This window comes from Atractosteus spatula, chromosome 22 (genome assembly GCF_055471065.1).
Source record: "Atractosteus spatula isolate fAtrSpa1 chromosome 22, fAtrSpa1.hap1, whole genome shotgun sequence".
Lineage (NCBI taxonomy): Eukaryota > Metazoa > Chordata > Actinopteri > Semionotiformes > Lepisosteidae > Atractosteus > Atractosteus spatula.
In genome coordinates this window covers 3,568,284-3,586,115 of record NC_142727.1, presented here as the reverse complement: position 1 = coordinate 3,586,115, position 17,832 = coordinate 3,568,284, and the positions used below count along the sequence as shown (strand labels likewise).

At 47.0% G+C, this 17,832-nt stretch overlaps 1 protein-coding gene across 1 annotated transcript in view; it reads right to left on the bottom strand.

The window, feature by feature from the left end:
- tmprss13a (transmembrane serine protease 13a) overlaps positions 1-15,255 on the bottom strand; it is a 30,135-nt gene extending 14,880 nt beyond the window's left edge. The window contains exons 1-5 of the mRNA XM_088939537.1: positions 13,922-15,255; positions 6,192-6,357; positions 5,290-5,403; positions 4,012-4,146; positions 1,676-1,802 (exon numbers count right to left, since the gene is read on the bottom strand). Coding sequence (XP_088795663.1) covers positions 1,676-1,802; positions 4,012-4,146; positions 5,290-5,403; positions 6,192-6,357; positions 13,922-13,939 — 560 coding nt within the window. The 5' untranslated portion in view covers positions 13,940-15,255. The remainder of the gene's footprint in view (positions 1-1,675; positions 1,803-4,011; positions 4,147-5,289; positions 5,404-6,191; positions 6,358-13,921) is intronic.
- Positions 15,256-17,832: the final 2,577 nt, after the last annotated feature.

Here is a 17,832-nt window from a genome sequence, read left to right as displayed (position 1 = left end):
AGTAAATATGTCTTTAGACAATACACTTATTGATTAATTCACCTGTCAGAGTGTTTTGAACAAGCCACAGCAGAAATGGATTCAAACAGAGCATATGATTTAGGAATGTAAGATTTGAAGATAAGGTTTGGCACAGCTAGTTAATCTGCTGTGCATTTTTGGATTTTCATAAAGCTAATAACCTACCTGTTAGAACAGATCTAGATTTGTTGAATCGGGTGCAGAATATTTTGTCCATTGCGTTTTGCGATGGTATGGACTTGCCATTTCTTGTATTTTGCAAATGAAAAGACGCGGTGTTTCAGTTCCTTTTATTAAAATAACTACATTACAGTTCCCTTGACTGGCAACTATTGGACTGGGGTATCATTTTGAGCCCTCTTGAGCAGCCCAGTTTAATTGAAGTGTTTTAAAACGTAGTCCTGATTCGTGTGATAATTAAACATCGTAAATGTTTAATTATCTAAATTACATTTAAATTATTATATAAATGATTATATAAATTATCTAATTATTTAAATAACTAAACATCGTAAATGTGCTGAATGGAATAATACAGTTACAGCTGTATTGGTCAACCCTTAATGAGTAGGACATATGCCAAAAAAGGAGTCTGGGTATTGGCAGTAATGGACACTGTTAATATGATCTAGTTTCCTTGTCAAGTGGCGTGAATATGCAAAGCCATTCAAATGCTAAAAAGAAGGTATATCAAAGATAATCTCCCTGAAGCCATGACCCCAAACTCCCAGCTGCTGTACATTTTAATGATCAACATCTGAATTGACAGTAGATGGGCAAACATCTCACAGAGGCTATGCGACTAGTTTTTAAATACTGAAGCCTAGGGACTTTGGAAATTGGATTCCTGAGTTCAGTTACGTTCTGTAGGTTGTAGGTTTTCCTTCACATCTAAGCTGATTGTGAGAAATGTTCCTCTTCGTTAATATTATCAACAGCACATCCAGCTGGGTGTGTCTTGGAGGGTCCGATTATGTATAAGTCTTGCTGTGTCGATCAAAGAGCCCTGTCTGAGCTCGTGATTTGTCCGCCCAAAGTGAAGGCCGAAGAACTGGACCGGCTAATCGTGCCGGTCGGAAATAGAGACATATTTGCCAAGCTGATTTTAATATACTGTGCCGCAGCAGTTAGAGTCCTGGACTTGTAACTTGTTGTGGGTTTTTTACCCAGGAGAGATGGTGTGGTCTCACCTATGAGCAAGCTACTGCCCCCAGATTCCTCTACTAAAGTATCCGGCTGAGCTGGGTGCAAATCAAACTTGCTGTGGACAAAATTGTCTACCAGATAAATAAGTGATGGCACATTGGCTATCCTCACAGGACTGGGGCCCTGTGTCCAGTTCCTGGGGTGCGCGGTCTGTGTGGAGTTTGCATGTTCTCCCCATGTTTGCGTGGGTTTCCTCCTGGTGCTCTGTTTCCCCCCCCCACCAGTCTAAAGACGTGCTGGTAGATAAATTGGTTTCTGGGTAAATTGGCCCTGGGGGAGTGTTTGTGTCGGTGTGTGCGCCCTGCGATGGACTGGTGTCCTGCCCAGGGTGTACCCTGCCTTGCGCCCTGTTGTTTGCTGGGGTAGGCTCTGCAGTCCCGAACTGGGGGAAAATGAAAAACACTGACTGATTTAAACTGGAGCTGAGCAGACGTTAAGGAACTGTTACCCCTTGAAGCTCAGCTGCCTGCAGGTCTTGTCCGCAAAAGACTGAGTCCAGCCCTCCGCACACACAGGCAGAAAATCCTTCATTTTGTTGGTCTTGATCTGCAGGGTGCTGTTGTCCAGGAACCTCACTGTACCAGGAACACAGGAAAGCAGAGAGATTGGAATCCAGGAAACAAGTATTTCCTGATTTCTAATGGGACTCTTAATTAGGCTAATTTAATACTTTAATTAAACTGACTGGGCGTTAGACCCTTTTGAAACACTACTTCCTATGACATATAAAAATGTTGGACAGGATAAGAAATCCCATTAACCCATGGTCATAATGGATTTCAGAACTCCTTATGAAGTATGATTTAAGCGAGCACCAGTTTGCTGTGGAGGGAGACACAGTAGTGGTGAGCATTGCTGTCTTACAGCATTGGGGTCCTGGGTTCAGTTCTGGGCTTGGGGTGCTGTCTGTGGGGAGTTTGCATGTTCCCCCCCCCCAATTTCAGTCGGGTTTCCTCCGGTTGTTCTGGTTTCTACCCGCAGTCCAAAAACATGCTGGTGGGTTATTTAGCTTTTGTAAAAACCGGTCCTGGTGTGTGGGTGTGTGGGTGTGGGTGTGGGTGTGGGTGTGGGTGTGGGTGTGAGTGTGAGTGTGAGTGTGAGTGTGGGTGTGGGTGTGGGTGTGAGTGTGAGTGTGAGTGTGAGTGTGAGTGTGAGTGTGGGTGTGGGTGTGGGTGTGGGTGTGAGTGTGAGTGTGGGTGTGAGTGTGGGTGTGAGTGTGGGTGTGAGTGTGAGTGTGAGTGTGAGTGTGAGTGTGAGTGTGGGTGTGGGTGTGGGTGTGGGTGTGAGTGTGAGTGTGAGTGTGAGTGTGAGTGTGAGTGTGGGTGTGGGTGTGGGTGTGGGTGTGGGTGTGGGTGTGGGTGTGGGTGTGGGTGTGGGCCCTGTGATGGACTGGCATCCCATCCAGGATGTATCCTGCCCTGTATCCGTTGTTTGCTGAGGCACCGACTCCCCCCGCAACCCTGAGTTGGATAAAAACGTTAGAAAATAGAAATTTGGCTTGAGAACGCTTCTTAGAAAGGACCAGCGAAGGAAAAGGACAGCACTCTCAACCCAGCCTGTCGCCAGATTTCTTTTTTTAACTAAGCGCTCTCAGCTCAGTAGTGCGTTTCTATTGCTGTGTGTGTATGGGGGGGGGAAAGACATAGTCTTGGCAGTAATGCTCCAGACCACACAACAGGCATCGTGCCTATACACGCCCTGGCCCTTGCAGACGATCTCTGAGAAGGGCTCTTAATCGGGCCGGTCCCGGAGCTCGGTTCTTGCTGTTCAAAGCGCAGGAAATGATCCCACTGGTCTGTACAGCCAGGTGTCTCGTGAGCCAGGTAGCAGGAGCCATCACCTCTAAAGCAATGCAGGGCATCATGGGATCATGGGGGGGGGGCTGGCTGTCATACAGTAAAATAGAGACGCAAACGCAGCAGTGCCGTCATGAGCGTCTTGGGTTACTTTGAGCCAGCGTTGTGGAAGAACAGGCTGGGGCAGCTGTATGAGGGCTAACGGGTTTATTGTCCTTTGCGTTTACAGGGGGGCCTGCTCGGCAGGGAGCAGGAAAATAGCTGAGAGAGAGAGAGAAGGTCCTGAGGCTCACTGACGCCAAACGCCCACAGCACAGCATAACTAATCAACCGATTCACAGGCCAGATAGCACTGCTTTACCCACTGGGACACGCACACAGATACAGCACAGACTGGACCCTAACAAGACAATACTCACTAGCTGAGTACCTGACCAGGGTGAGAGACAGCAATGAGAAACAGAGCCTGACAACGTACAGGCTCACTGAGCACAGCCTGGACATAGGAACTGGACACAGACGGATCTGGCTGTCCAGAGGGGACAAGTTCAGTGAACATAGCCTGGATATAGGAACTGGACACAGGCGGATCTGGCTGTCCAGTGCGCATGAGCAGATCAATGTGAAGTTATGGGCTGCAGTGATCAGTGTAGTGTTCAGTGTGCATAAGCAGATCAACGTGAAGTTCTGGGCTGCAGTGATCAGTGTAGGGTTCAGTGTGCATGAGCATATCAACGTGGAGTTCTGGGCTGCAGTGATCAGTGTAGTGTAGTGTTCAGTGTGCATTAGCAGATCAACGTGGAGTTCTGAGCTGCAGTGCTCAGTGTAGTGTTCAGTGTGCATGAGCAGATCAACGTGGAGTTCTGGGCTGCAGTGATCAGTGTAGTGTTCAGTGCACTTGAGCATATCAACGTGGAGTTCTGGGATGCAGTGATCAGTGTAGAATTCAGTGTGCAGTGCAGTGTCAACACTGATGTGCGGGTCTTACCACAGCCAGTCTCATCGCTGCCCAGAGTGCAGTCCTTTCTGCCATCGCAGTACACCGTAGAGGGAGGACAGCTGTCCGTCCTCGTCCCAATCTGCCCGTTGCTCGAATCCGTGAGCAGGCCGGATCCGTAACGCACTGCAAGGGGGAGACACAGAGGAGCCTGAAAAACAGCAGCAGCTTCATCTCTTCCTCTGGGTCACCCACTGTCTGTGATGGAAGGCTTAGACTTAAACTACTCTGAACATCTGCCTTCATTGGCCAGCTGGCCAACTCCCCGGGCATCTGATTGGCCCAGAGCTGGACTGGACAGCCCTCAGTACAGCAGCAGTCAGGTGCATTAAGGGGGGGGGCTGTGTTAGTGGTTTCCTAGACAGTAGAGAGATTGGCCAGGATAGGAGTGTCTGTTCACCTCCTGGGCTTTAACATCAGCCACCTCTGACAGCATCAGCAGTGCTAGTCCTAACACCAGTACAGGTCTGCAAAGTGAGAAAGAGATAACAGAGGCTTGCTGGGGCTTTGTGATGGATTGGGTGTAGAAAAGAAAGATGGGTCCAGAATGAATTTAGCACTTGTTTTCTATAGTAGGTATTCCCGGGTTAATTCTGATCTACAGAGTAGTAGATAAGTGTTGTTAACTTTGTCGGAACTGGGCGTCAGTAGTGCAACTGGAAGGTTGTGCATGGGGGGGCCAGTTTAATGTGCTAGGTGTCCCGTGAAGAAAAGGATGATTTTAAATGGAGGGGAAAGGAGTTTCCACAATAGTCACCTATCCCACACTGCCTCCCTCCCTCTCTCCCAGCTCTGATCTCTATCCCACACTGCCTCCCTCCCTCTCTCCCAGCTCTGATCTCTATCCCACACTGCCTCTCTCCCAGCTCGGATCTCTATCCCACACTGCCTCTCTCCCAGCTCTGATCTCTATCCCACACTGCCTCTCTCCCAGCTCGGATCTCTATCCCACACTGCCTCCCTCCCTCTCTCCCAGCTCTGATCTCTATCCCACACTGCCTGCCTCCCTCCCAGCTCGGATCTCTATCCCACACTGCCTCCCTCCCTCTCTCACCTCTGACCTCTATCCCACACTGCCTCCCTCCCTCTCTCCCAGCTCTGACCTCTATCCCACACTGCCTCTCTCCCAGCTCGGATCTCTGTCCCACACTGCCTCCCCCCCTCTCTCACCTCTGACCTCTATCCCACACTGCCTCTCTGTACTTGACCGGTTCTCCAAGGTCCTCCCTCAGCCCCACTCTCTTCCTCTCCTGCCAGCCCCGCTCTTACCTCCCAGCCAGATGGCGATGGCAATAATCGCTAGCAGGATCACGATGCTCCCAGAGCCCCCGAAGCACCGGGCGTTTCTGTTACAGGACAGACCGCTCTTCCCCTGGGGCGGCGCTGTGGAGACAGGAGGGGCCGGGGTGAGTCACTGGCCCGGCACACGGCACAGATGTCAAAAACCGGGACTCCAACTTTAAACCCGAGTAAAAGTATTTTGAGATATTTAAAGTATAATACCATAATGGAGGAGGATTCATTTCTCAAATGATTACCTTGAGCACGAATCTCTTCCACCAAGCTTGTATTTGCAACACAGAAGGTGTGTGTCTGCAAATTACTAATATAATTGAATTTTCCAAACTGTACTGGAGGAGTGTAGACTCTCAAGTTTCATCAAGAGCACTTCCATCAGTGACGGGCTTTTGAGAGACTTGACCTGGGATAGAGATCCATCCATCCGTTTTCTAGCAGCTTCAGCCAGTTCAGGATCACAGGGGGGAGCTGGAGCCTATCCCAGCACGAGGCAGGATACGCCCTGGATGGGACACCAGTCCACCACAGGACACACGGAGACAAAGACACACACACACACAATGGCCAGAAGCCAGTTAGCCCACTAGAGTCTTTTGGACTGCGGGAAGTAACCGGAGCACCCGGGGGGAAAGTCACACGAACCGGGGGAGAACGTGCAAACTCCACCCCAACAGCACTGCGCCACGGTGCTGCCAGCAAATGCAAGTCTCGGGGGTTCCCAATAATTTGGCCAGTGGCAGTCCTACATTGTGCAACTGAAGCCACTGCACCGAATTAGCTACCAGCTTCCAGTACGGCCCTCCCGGTCGCGCTCCCCATGCTAGGCTGTATTACGCTGGCTGATTGCGGCCGGCGGTTAACGGGGCGCTCACAGGCACTCGGCTGTGCGACGTGGGGCGCCGGCGTCACCGGTACCGGCTGGGGGATGTAGTACGGCTGCAGAGGGGGAGCCCCGCCTCCATACGGTATCTCCTCGTAGGGGGGGCAGGCCCCGGTGGGCGGCACCGCGATGGTGTAATACGGAGGAGGGGGCTCGTTCTGCAGGGGGAGAGAGAGAGAGATGAGATGAGATGAGTGAGAGAGCAGCAGCAGCCGGCGCCCCGAGATTCCTGAAACACCCAACAAGGACCCAGGCAGAGGTTCAATAAATACACTCCTCACACTTACAGAGTGCCACGTTGATACTCTCTCAAAGCGCTTTACAGGTCATGGGGATCCCCTCCACCCCCACCAGTGTGCAGCCCCACCTGGATGATGCTCCAGTCCTCTCCCCACACACCAGCTCTCAGTGGGGAGGAGAGCAGAGTGATGAAGCCAGTTCAGAGATGGGGATTATTAGGAGGCCATGACTGGTAAAGACCAGGGGGAAATTTGGCCAGGACACCGGGGTAACACCCCTACTCTTTTCGAGAAATGCTTATAAGTGAGACTGATAGTTTTGAAACCCCCCAAAATGTGAACATTTGAATAGCTTTTAGTTAGTTTTAGAGAGCTGAAACTAAGCAGAAAATAAGATGAGTAGCACACTTAAGGGACTGAAGTGCTGAATTTTCCCATGGCTGGTCAAAAACGCCAGATCCAGATTTTCTGATGAGTGGCTTTAGTGAAATACATGAAGCACCAGCTGGGATGTCTTTGTCCCCTTGCTTTCACAGTTTTCCGCACCAAATGCTGCACGTGTTTTGCTGTTTGGGCTAGAGCAAGGTGTGCTAAGGTGCCAAAAAGAAGACTCCACAGAATGTGGGCATGTATTTACTTTGGATTTGGATTTCTTACAAATCAGCAAGTGATTGAGCTGGTCTGAAGACCTGGAGCTTGTCGTATGTTGTGCAGTTATGTCTGTTTTTTAACAGAAGAAAAGTTACCAACTTGAAGAGGCCCATCGAGCTCATTTTGGTAGTTAGGGGTTAAATAATCACAGGATCATGCAGCAATAATCTGGTCAAAATATAATAACATTTCTTATAACAGTGAACTTAATACTCGAAGGCAGGCGATGTCACAACCTCCCCGTCACTTATGAGGAATGAACCAGGGAGGCAGAAAAAGGGTGAAGTTGTGGAGCAGGAAGGGACACTAGAAACCGATGAGCGCACCTAACATAACACCTTTATCTGTGAGAAGAAGGGGAGGAGTCTGCATACACTTCCTCATTCTCCCCGTGTGCAGTCACAGGGTTTGTAGGCGTGAAAAACAGTCAATGATTCCAAAGTCAGGTAGGTGTAACAGACATAATTGGCCATTCTAATAATGTAATTAGATAATTATAAAATGACACGGCATTCTAATTTAAAACAAGACAACACCTGACGTGAAAGACACCTGGGAGAGTCGGGGTTGGGCATCACAACAGTCCCTGGTGACAATGCAGAAAAAGAGCTTACTAGCTCAGTGAGTGCAACTCGGGGAAACTCACTATGTCCCACACTGACAGAGCAGGCCAGAAAATGCACAGTGCTACCCCTGGCTATCTGTGATGGGGACACACAGTCACACAAGAGTTGGAGCTCACATCCAGCCATGATGCTGTGCCAGCTGTTTCACTGGTCCCCTTCCAGAAGACATTCGCTGCAATACAGCGCGAGCAGCTGAGCAAGATTGTCTTAAATCTCACTTGCAGTGCCTTTTCCTGTCCTGACACTGTGAAGTGATCTACAGTTTAGCCAGAGAGACACTGTTGTGGCTTTGTTGGGGCCGAGGCATGGACACACATCACAGCAGTTGAGACTTTTTAAGGATTTGTGAGAAGTGTAGCATTCAGTACTTCATACGGATGACCCAGTGATTGAAGTAACAGATAGATCCCCCCTGCAATGCGTTCTTCAGGCAGTCTAGAATAAGACGTTCAAAATGTTTCCGTGTTTATCTGATAATCTAGGTGTTTATCATTTAAGCACGTTGTGAGTTTGGAACGCATTCTCCCCGATGGCTAACAGACTTCGCCAGACTGGTTTCGCCACATTGTGGAACTTGCTGGGCTGCTTCCGAGATGACATCTACAGCTGATCTAGCAGATCGTTGAGAGAATTCTGGGAACCGTGCGCCGGGCACACTGGGTACGGAGCCACGCAGCCTTCTCTCGCCCTTCTCCTGTTTCTTCATTCTCTTTGGCCACGATATAACCGCTGGGAACTGTGCAAAAGGCTGGCTCGGAGAACAGGTTCACTGGCGGGGCTGAATCTGAGAGAATTTACTTTCTCTTCCGCACTGCTGAAGGTAAAACACTCATGATGAGGTCAGCAGGATGTCCCTTATGCATTGATTGAGGCAGTTGGCTACTACCAATGGACTGCAGTGTAGCATAGGGGCATCTTTAACATTGAGTAAAATAGGGCCTCCCATTCCTGGGCCTGGAGACCCCCACTTTTGCTGGTTCGTGTCCCAGATGAGCTCTAAGATTATTAATTAAATAACTGAACCCTCAATAGACCCAATAACAGGCTTATTTCACACTCTTTCGGTGTTTTCACTTCCTAAATGCGTAGCCGGTGGCCTCTTTTAACTTTGGTCCAGGGACTGGAATTCTCCAGCCTTTAAGTGGGACCAAATGACCCTGCGACACATCTGGCCAGGCGACAGGTTGGTTAGATTAAGGGCTCAGGAGCAGGGAGGACCACCAGACCACCAGGAGGGTGTGTCTGGGGGGGGGTGCTAGGATTGGCTCCCAGAATTGAAACTCTGTCATCAGGATGAGGAGGAGAATGGAGAAGGAATTTGTAGTGGTCATGGGAAAGCATAAGAAAGGCCTGCCAATGATCGCTGCCCAGCAGGGCAAACGTATAGCGAAGTCATACAAGGTTGTAGTGTGTGAAACCGCAGGATCAATGTAGTACACGGTGTTTGTCGAAAAGAGTAGGGGTGTTACCCCAGTGTCCTGGCCAAATTTCCCTCTGGCCTTTCCCAATCATGGCCTCCTAATAACCCCCATCTCTGAATTGGCTTCATCACCCTGCTCTCCTCCCCACTGAGAGCTGGTGTGTGGGGGGAGAGGACTGGAGCATCAGCCAGGTGGGGCTGCACACTGGTGGTGACTGTGGGATTCCCCCTGACCTGTAAAGAGCTCTGAGGGGAGTGTCCAGAGAAGCGCTATAGCAGTGTAAGCCATTATTGTGGATTACTCTTATCACAGGCACATCTGCCACGTTAAGCTTTCATGACCATAAAAAGGGTCCGCGATCATTTGGGCTGCTGCTCTTGTCTAAAGAGAGAAATCCAAGAGCAGAGTTGACAGTATCCAGGTTGCTGAGACCGAGAATCCTGGTGAGCGCAGTCTGCTTTCTTTTTTCCCTTCATGGCGTCAGGGAGAGTACGAGCTCTCGCCATACTAGGAGGTGACCGACGCGGCCCTTGCAGGAGTCCTGTGGCCTCCCTTCTTTGAGAGCTGCAAAGAATACGCGATAGCGTGACGCAATCCGCTCATTTACAAAAGCGAGCGGGGTTAAGACGCGAGTGGATATCCCGAAACCATGGTTCTTTGACGTTTGCAGTCGAGATCGGGTGTCGGATCCCAGCCCACCGTTCAGATTTCCTGAGTTTATAAGGCCTGTCGCTTGAAAAGCTGGTTTGTGCTGGAACGCTTTTCTCAGAAACTCCGAAGAGAAGCGTGTGTTTCCTTCCCAAAATCCTCTGTACAAGGGTCAGTGCACCTGAACATCCAGCCAGCCAGCCATTTTCTAACCACTTTTTATCCAGGACAGGCGCCTATCCCAGCAAGCAACAGGCACAAAGCAGGATACGCCCTGGACAGGACGCCAGTCTATCGCAGGGCACACACAGACACCAACACCCACCCCCCATAAGAGCCAAGTTTCCCAGAAACCGATTGATTACCCTACCAGCATGTCTTTGGACTATGGGAAGAAGCCCATGTGAACGCGGGGAGAACATGCAAACTCCACCCAGACAGCACCCCAGAAATCGAACCCAGGGCCCCAGCCCTGCGCGGCCGCAATGCTCACCACTGCACCACCCCGCGGCCCTCGTGCCTAATCGTCTTTACCGCGCGCGCAGACTGCGAGAAAATAACAAGAAGAATGGGGGGGAAAAAAAGTCACCTGACTGTGCTGATACTCTCAGAAATGAAAGAAGGTTCCAGGAAAAAGCACTACAGTTTCCTACCTGGGGTCTCAGACTCCGTCCGTGGACGGCCTGGTGTCTTCTGCTTTTTGTTTTAACCTGAGTGGTCAATCAAACAATTACCCTACATTATTTTCTCAATTAGACGATTAGTCATTTACAGTCGATTACACGCAGAAGACGTTCAGCCCATTAAAGGCACAGTGAGCAGAGAGTGACAGTTAAGTCACCTTGGCGGTCTGGTTGACGGTATTATGCAGCCAATTAAATAATCAGGCCAGCTCCATAACTGACATAGACTGGAAGACACTGGACTGTCCAGGAACGGAGTTTGGGACCCCTAGCCCTGATGCATAGCTGGTAGAGATTCAGATCTATGGTTTTTACATACTGTATTTCACATATTCGGATATCTGCCACAGTCGCGGTGTGGCAGACCTACGTAGAACTGCCAGCAAATCCCACCATTCCAAGATATATACCGAGATAGATCTATTACACGTGCCCTGAGGTTTTAATTGTGCCAGCCTGCGGCACTATTAAAATACCCCAGCCTTTTTAACGAACATGGTGAACACAGATGGGCTCTAGAGGAGCCCTTGGACAGTGAAGCACCAGGCCCCAAGCAGCATTTGATCTGAGCGATACAAAAGGATCCTTCCCCAGTTTGCATGAATCGACATTCGACAGTCAAAATGTCCTGCCGCAAATCGCAACTGGACTTGAGAACAAAACCAAATCTTTCGGCAAACAGGCTAACACTTCGAAGGCGCTGCCGTTATTAAAGTATTGAAAAGGTGTGCCGCAGTCTTCGTCTTTGTAAAATGAGGGCCTCTTTCCTACATGCATGAAGAATGAATTTTGAGAAGTATTCTCTTCCTAGTGTGTTTGACAGCTGAAGATCAGTGAAAAATGAAGTCTTCAGCAAAGTGACAGATTCTTAATCTAGTCTTAGTTTGCTTTTTATCATAAGCAGCATAACATAAAATGTCTTATAAAGTTTTGGCACAGTACGTATATTTACCACAAGTAGTTACTATAAGTGGGTGTACTGTATTTACTATATGTATAGTTTAGTACATATACCACAGTTCTGCTCTCTTTTTGCTGTGATTGCTTGTGGTATATTCTTGGCTTGTGTAACATATTGTGTGATATCAAGGTATGCTGTAATGATGCTTTTTCAGAATGATTTGTTACGGTTTATGTTACTGGCACAGTGCATCGCAGTCAGGGCATATCAGAAGCACGGAGTCCAGGACAGGAGCTCGCTAGGCCCCTGATAAAAGGGCTCATTCGCCTTTGTGATCGTTTAATCGCGATCTGTTCTGAAGCAGGGACCATCACTCAATTCAAACCATCCATTTTCTAAGCACCCTACCCAATACTGGGAACCAGCAAGCAATGGGAGCCAGGCAGGGTACAGCCCGGACGGGACGCCACCCCTTCACACACGCATGCACGCACACACCAGGGCCAATTTTCCCAGAAGCCAATTAACAGCCTTGTTTATGTCTTGGATCTGTGGGAGGAAACCCATGAGGACTCAGGGAGAACATGCAAACTCCACACAGACAGCAGGCATTGAACCCAGAGCCCCAGCGCTGCGAGGCAGCAATGCTCACCGCTGTGCCACTATGTTGCCCTGAGCCATCAACCACGATCATAACATTAGCATGATCTATACCAGAGTTCAGCAACTAGTTTCCTTTCCACTGTTAATCTTAACTGCCCAGTCTTGTTCATTATTTGTATAAGGGCACTTGTTGTTTTGGGACTTAATTAGTTGCTAATATCTACAGGAATCCAGTGCTTAATGACCACGAGATGCCCCCGGGCCAGAGTGAAGAGGACACAATTTGCAAATCCGTGCAGTGTAGTGGTGGTCAATTGTGTGATTGTGATTGTGGTGAACATCACAAATCTAGGTGTCAAAACAATCGTGTGGATTGTATTGTCCTCACAGTCTCCATCTCTGATCAGATCAGGAGCACGAGCTGTGCTCACGGTGCTCTGTATCGGGACAGGGTCCGTGTTTGGGGACTAAATGCGTCAGTGTGCCGTCAGACTTTCAGGTGACAAAATGCCACAGTCGATCAAAACACATTCCAGAGCAGCAGGAACACGTGATCCCCAAGCTAGGAAATCAAAGCATTTTAATCAAGTGGACTCATCCACGTAGAAGTGCTTAAATGCGCCGATCTCCGGTTCACAATATGGGCTCTGAGATTGTTATTCGGTGCCGTTCGTGAAAAAACAGACTAGAAGCACAACTTATTTTTGTTCTTCCCACCCGATTCGGAACAGACGGGTGTGTACTTTTTTTTGCTCCCTGGGTTACAGCTACAAACGGACCGCACACCGAGGAAGAATGAGGAAGAGTAGGCAGGTTCCTCCAACCTGCTCATCTTTCCACCCCTCTGTCTTCTCACACATCATGGGCTACACCTGTGCACGGATTGCAGAAGTGTATTGCCTGCCAAAGGCATTGCATGCCTGCAATCCCCCAGTAGGCCACAGGGGGCGCTGTGTAGCTATGAGTTGAGAGAGCACTGACTGACTAAATGCTACACTTCCCTGTAGTGATCAGGTAGTGACCACTACCTGAGGAATTCTAGTCACCGTCGGCTAGTGACATGGCCAAGCTGGAACCTGCGATCACAGGGCTCAAAAACACAGTTAATGTACCACAAAGCAAAGCAAATCTCAGAATTGTTGACTCCTTAAATAACACCATTTACCACCTCACACAACAAAAAAAGATGAGCGACGATTCATACGCTATTACAAATGTTAATTTCTGAAGCTGAGTAGGACTCTGTGAGTGATATTACTTGGTTATAATCACCCAATAACCATCTGTAAAAAGCCAAACAGGATGTGTTTTACAGTCATACACAGTCTCCTAACTTACCAACACATGAGTACAGATAGTCAAATCATATTTACATATATCTTGTCAGGAGAGATTACAGTTCCTTTGTAACCTTTTTTTTTTCAAAGGTATTTTTAAAGCTTTATATGGAGCCTGTCAAACCAAAACATGAAATAGAATGTATTATTGAAAATAAATCACACACAAATCCTATTCTAAAATCTAATAAAACAAACAACAGTAGCTAAACTTTTAAAAGTTTGTCTAAATCTTCCAAAACATAATTTTTTGTAAGCAACACCACTTTTAAGTATTATGTCTGTACGACAGTGTCATGTTGCAGTTGCAGGTTTAAAACGCGGTCAGCTGAGTATCTGTACTTCAGTGAAGTGGAGTTTCTTGAGTGTTTATAGCAGTTCTTACTAGTGTTTTTCTCTCTTGCTGTGAATGTACACCCCAGTTACTGTGTAGTGTGTTTTGTCCGTAGATCTTCATGGCTTAAGGTCATTACGACACTAATGACCTTAGTGGAAGACACTGTGGTTCATAAGATTACAAAAAAACTCCATTATAGTAATTCTTCCAAAATGATTCCCTTGGGATAGCACCGAAAGAAAGGCTGTATAGCCAAGAAACTTGCTGGGTACATACCGGTTTGTAGGTTGCCATTGAGTTAAGCTCTGATTTGTTTGATGTTTGAATATGTTAATCCCTGAGAAGCATTAAAGACATGCTGATCCTGAGTTAAACTCTTTCTGTATAATTTCTCCTGATACTGTGCGTCAGTACCAGAGCCCCAGAGGTCCCTCCTTTCCCCAGACAGGTTAGACCTGTGACTCTCTCTCGGTGCCACTGTCAGACACACCCCTGTCACACCTGTTCCTCAGCTGTTGTCTGACACAGGGTAGTGCGGAGAGGGGTGCCATTCCGGCTCGAATTCAAAGGAGCCGGAGCCAACATGGAGGCCAGGGAAAGGAAGTTTCCTTCGTGTTCTTGCTTGAAATTAGAAACTACCTTCACCTTCCCACAGCTTGGTTGCCCTGCCTTTGTTAAACAAACACACAAACACAGATCCTTCTTAAGCCTCAGGGCCTCTGCAGTTCAAAGATTTTTCCACACTGGCAGAACTTTTAATTAGTCACGTTCAAAGAAACATGCTGAAATGGCAAAAGAGACAACTGTCGCTTTATATACGCTTTTTAGGATAACAAGGCATTTAATGACTATTATTATTATTGTAATAAGTGCCTTGTGGCAACCTTGTTGTGAAAGGCGCTATATAAAAATAAATTGAATTGAATTATTATTATTATTATTATTATTAAGGTCACCCTTCTTGATTCAGTGCTGGGAGAATCCTCTCCAAGAGTCTGATGAAATGCTGTCTTCTCCCTTTTTTGCCATCAATCATAAAGTTGATCTTCTTTTGGCTGCGTTTTGCTCTCTCTTGTGCTTATCCCTCGTGGGTCCAGCAATGGCCTGTTTGCTTAAACCAGGCGCCTTTCGAAAACCTCACCCATCCTCTTTCCAGAGCCCGATCACAAAGATTCTGTAATTACACATCCTCTCGCTAGATTCACAAAGATCCGAATGAACAGCAAACAGCATGAGGCCATGTGGAACATCTAGCCCAGCCGGTAGTTGTATTTGTATTATAACCAATATGATTACTTCATGGTTGTGATCTCTGTTGTGGAAAGCACAAATAGTACCATTTACCCTGAGCCCCACAATTAAATCATTGTGCTTTGAGTCAGATCCCCTCTTTGTCTTCTGTGTTCAAGACTAAAATGAGCACGAACGTTGAATCTGCCTGCTCTTCTCTGCACTGGTTTTAGAGCAGTAGTATCCATTCTGTCACTTGCTGACCGATTTCTATACAAGATTCACAAGGAGGTCTTGTCACATAAAACCATCTCAATGGCAAATTCTGGCCTTTTTAACTAACGCTCTTGTGTCTGGCAGTGCTTCCCACACTGTCTGGTAAACACCTTTCTTATCAGAAGTAGATTTACAAGCTCAAGGCGTTTCATTTCCCATAAACATAACCCTGAATAGGTTTCTGCTACCTGCATTGAGGGTTATCTGCAGGCTGTTTGTTAAAGACTGGAATGTTATCATGTTCATTTTCCCCATTCTTTCTTGACACTGGTTGCTCGCTGGGGAGTTTCAGGACTTTGCCAGTTGAGACCAGATCTTGACACGGATCTGACGCGGTCAACCACTAAAAATGTTGCTCCAGCTTAATCTGTCCTCACTGGTTTCGATCCGGTAACCAGCTCTCTTTTCATTATCTCAGATATCTAGCACCTGTAGTTAAAGATCTAGTAACTTTAGCACAGTAACTTGTTCTAAGCGGATGCTGGCTAGTCTGTAGGTTCCTACTGCTATGCAGATAATCCTTTATTTGAATTACCATCTCCATAACCTCATATGGTACTGGAGTCTTGTTGGTCTTTATTTTCTTGGTTTGGTTAGGTCACTTTCTTATGGATGTGTTCCATCAATAGATATTGACTCTGTGTATTGCCCAGGGGTATTAATCCTCTGCACATCACAGCTGAGCTTGTGCTGCCCTCAGGTCACAATCTTACTCACTAGCTCTTTGTAAATTTCCGGGGTCCTATGTGTGCCTCTCAAGATTTCCTTAGTTTAGCTCCATTCAGATATAAGCAGTTTGATCTGAACTAGCCCACCAACACCATGTAAAAATATATTGGCCCACCAACACCACGTAAGAATATACTAGCCCACCAACACCACGTAAGAATATACTAGCCCACCAACACCACATACAGTAAGAATATGCTAGCCCACCAACACCACATACAGTAAGAATATGCTAGCCCACCAACACCAAGTAAGAATATACTTACCCACCAACACCACATACAGTAAGAATATACTGGCCCACTAACACCACATAAAGTAAGAATATACTAGCCCACCAACACCACATCAGAATATACTAGCCCTCCAACACCATGTAAGAATATACTAGCCCACCAACACCACATACTGTAAGAATATACTAGCCCACCAACACCACGTAAGAACATACTAGCCCACCAACACCACATCAGAATATACTAGCCCACCAACATCACGTAAGAACATACTAGCCCACCAACACCACATACAGTAAGAATATACTAGCCCACCAACACCACGTAAGAATATACTAGCCCACCAACACCACATACAGTAAGAATATACTAGCCCACCAACACCACATACAGTAAGAATATAGTGGGCTGTACTGTGACACAGATTCCGTGCCAGAGACTGGTAAGACGAGGAGTCCAGTGTTATAAAACAACAGGAAAGACGTCATTAACTCAGTCACGGTCATTACCTTGAGGTGTTTTGTGTAGGTCACGTACTGTAGGTGAAGAAAACAGGAAGTAAACAGAGAAAACCTGTCAATCAGCTTCTGCCTTTCCTGACTGCCTTTGCTCTTAATAGGTGTTAAATGGACTAAGAACCAAACTTCCTTTATTGACCCAGATGGGAGAAATTTGCTTTGCAGGCAGGTGAACGATACGTTAACAAATAAGAACCTTACAAGAATAAGATGAGAGAAAAAAAACTTAAATACAAGTAATGCAGACTGTACAGTATGTCTAGAAGATCAATTGATTTGAGGTTACTCAGAAAAACAAAATAGCCACACAGCCCATTGTTCTTGTTTTGGTCATTTAGAAGCAAAGTTCAGAAAGAAAGAAAAGCAGAAAGAAAGAAAAGCAGAAAGAAAGCAAAGTTCAGGAAATTTCATCCAGCAGCTGTTCGGAGCCCCGAGTTTAGATCACTGCAATGAAATGGTCACGTTAAAGCCCCTCCATAGACTCACGTTTAACCATCGCCACCTGGTGGCCGACGTTGGGAAATATCACCTTCTACTGTAAATTCTTCTCTAGGCGCGGTTCAGTTTCCTTTCTAAAATCTCAATAGCACAGCAGGGTTTTAAGTTTCAGTTTAATATGCAAAAATTCTCTGATATGCCAATACTAAACGGAATGGTAACTGTGTTTCTGTAAAAGATAAACATACAGAAATTGATTTTGAGTCACAATTACATCTAATTATTTTTAGATGTTTTATTAGGGATTTAAACATGCTGCATATATATGTAAGCAATTCAAAAGTTAGCAGCTTAAGTAAACAATTTCTGAAAAAAACATAAAGAAGTTGAGTCATCCATCGATCAATTTATATGTGTGATACGGAAGATAGTGTACATAATTGATGAAAAAATCAATAAAGCAAAAGTACTAATCAGCTCTCCAAATTAAGCAGGTTAATGGCTGTGGGAATAAGGCAGAACTTGGTTCTGTTGCACTTGACTCTAGGCAGTATAAATCGATTCCCTGATGGAAGGATCTCTGTGTAAGGGCTGGTGGTGACAGTCAGCGATTAGATTGGCCTGCCGCCCTGTTTGTTTGCTGTAGATGTGACCAGCAGCTGTAGCCATTGTGAGCCGGTAATGTTGCCGGCCGCCTTCACGATCCTGCTCAGTCTGGTTTTGTGTGTGTTCAGGTTACCAAACCAGACAACCGCAGTGA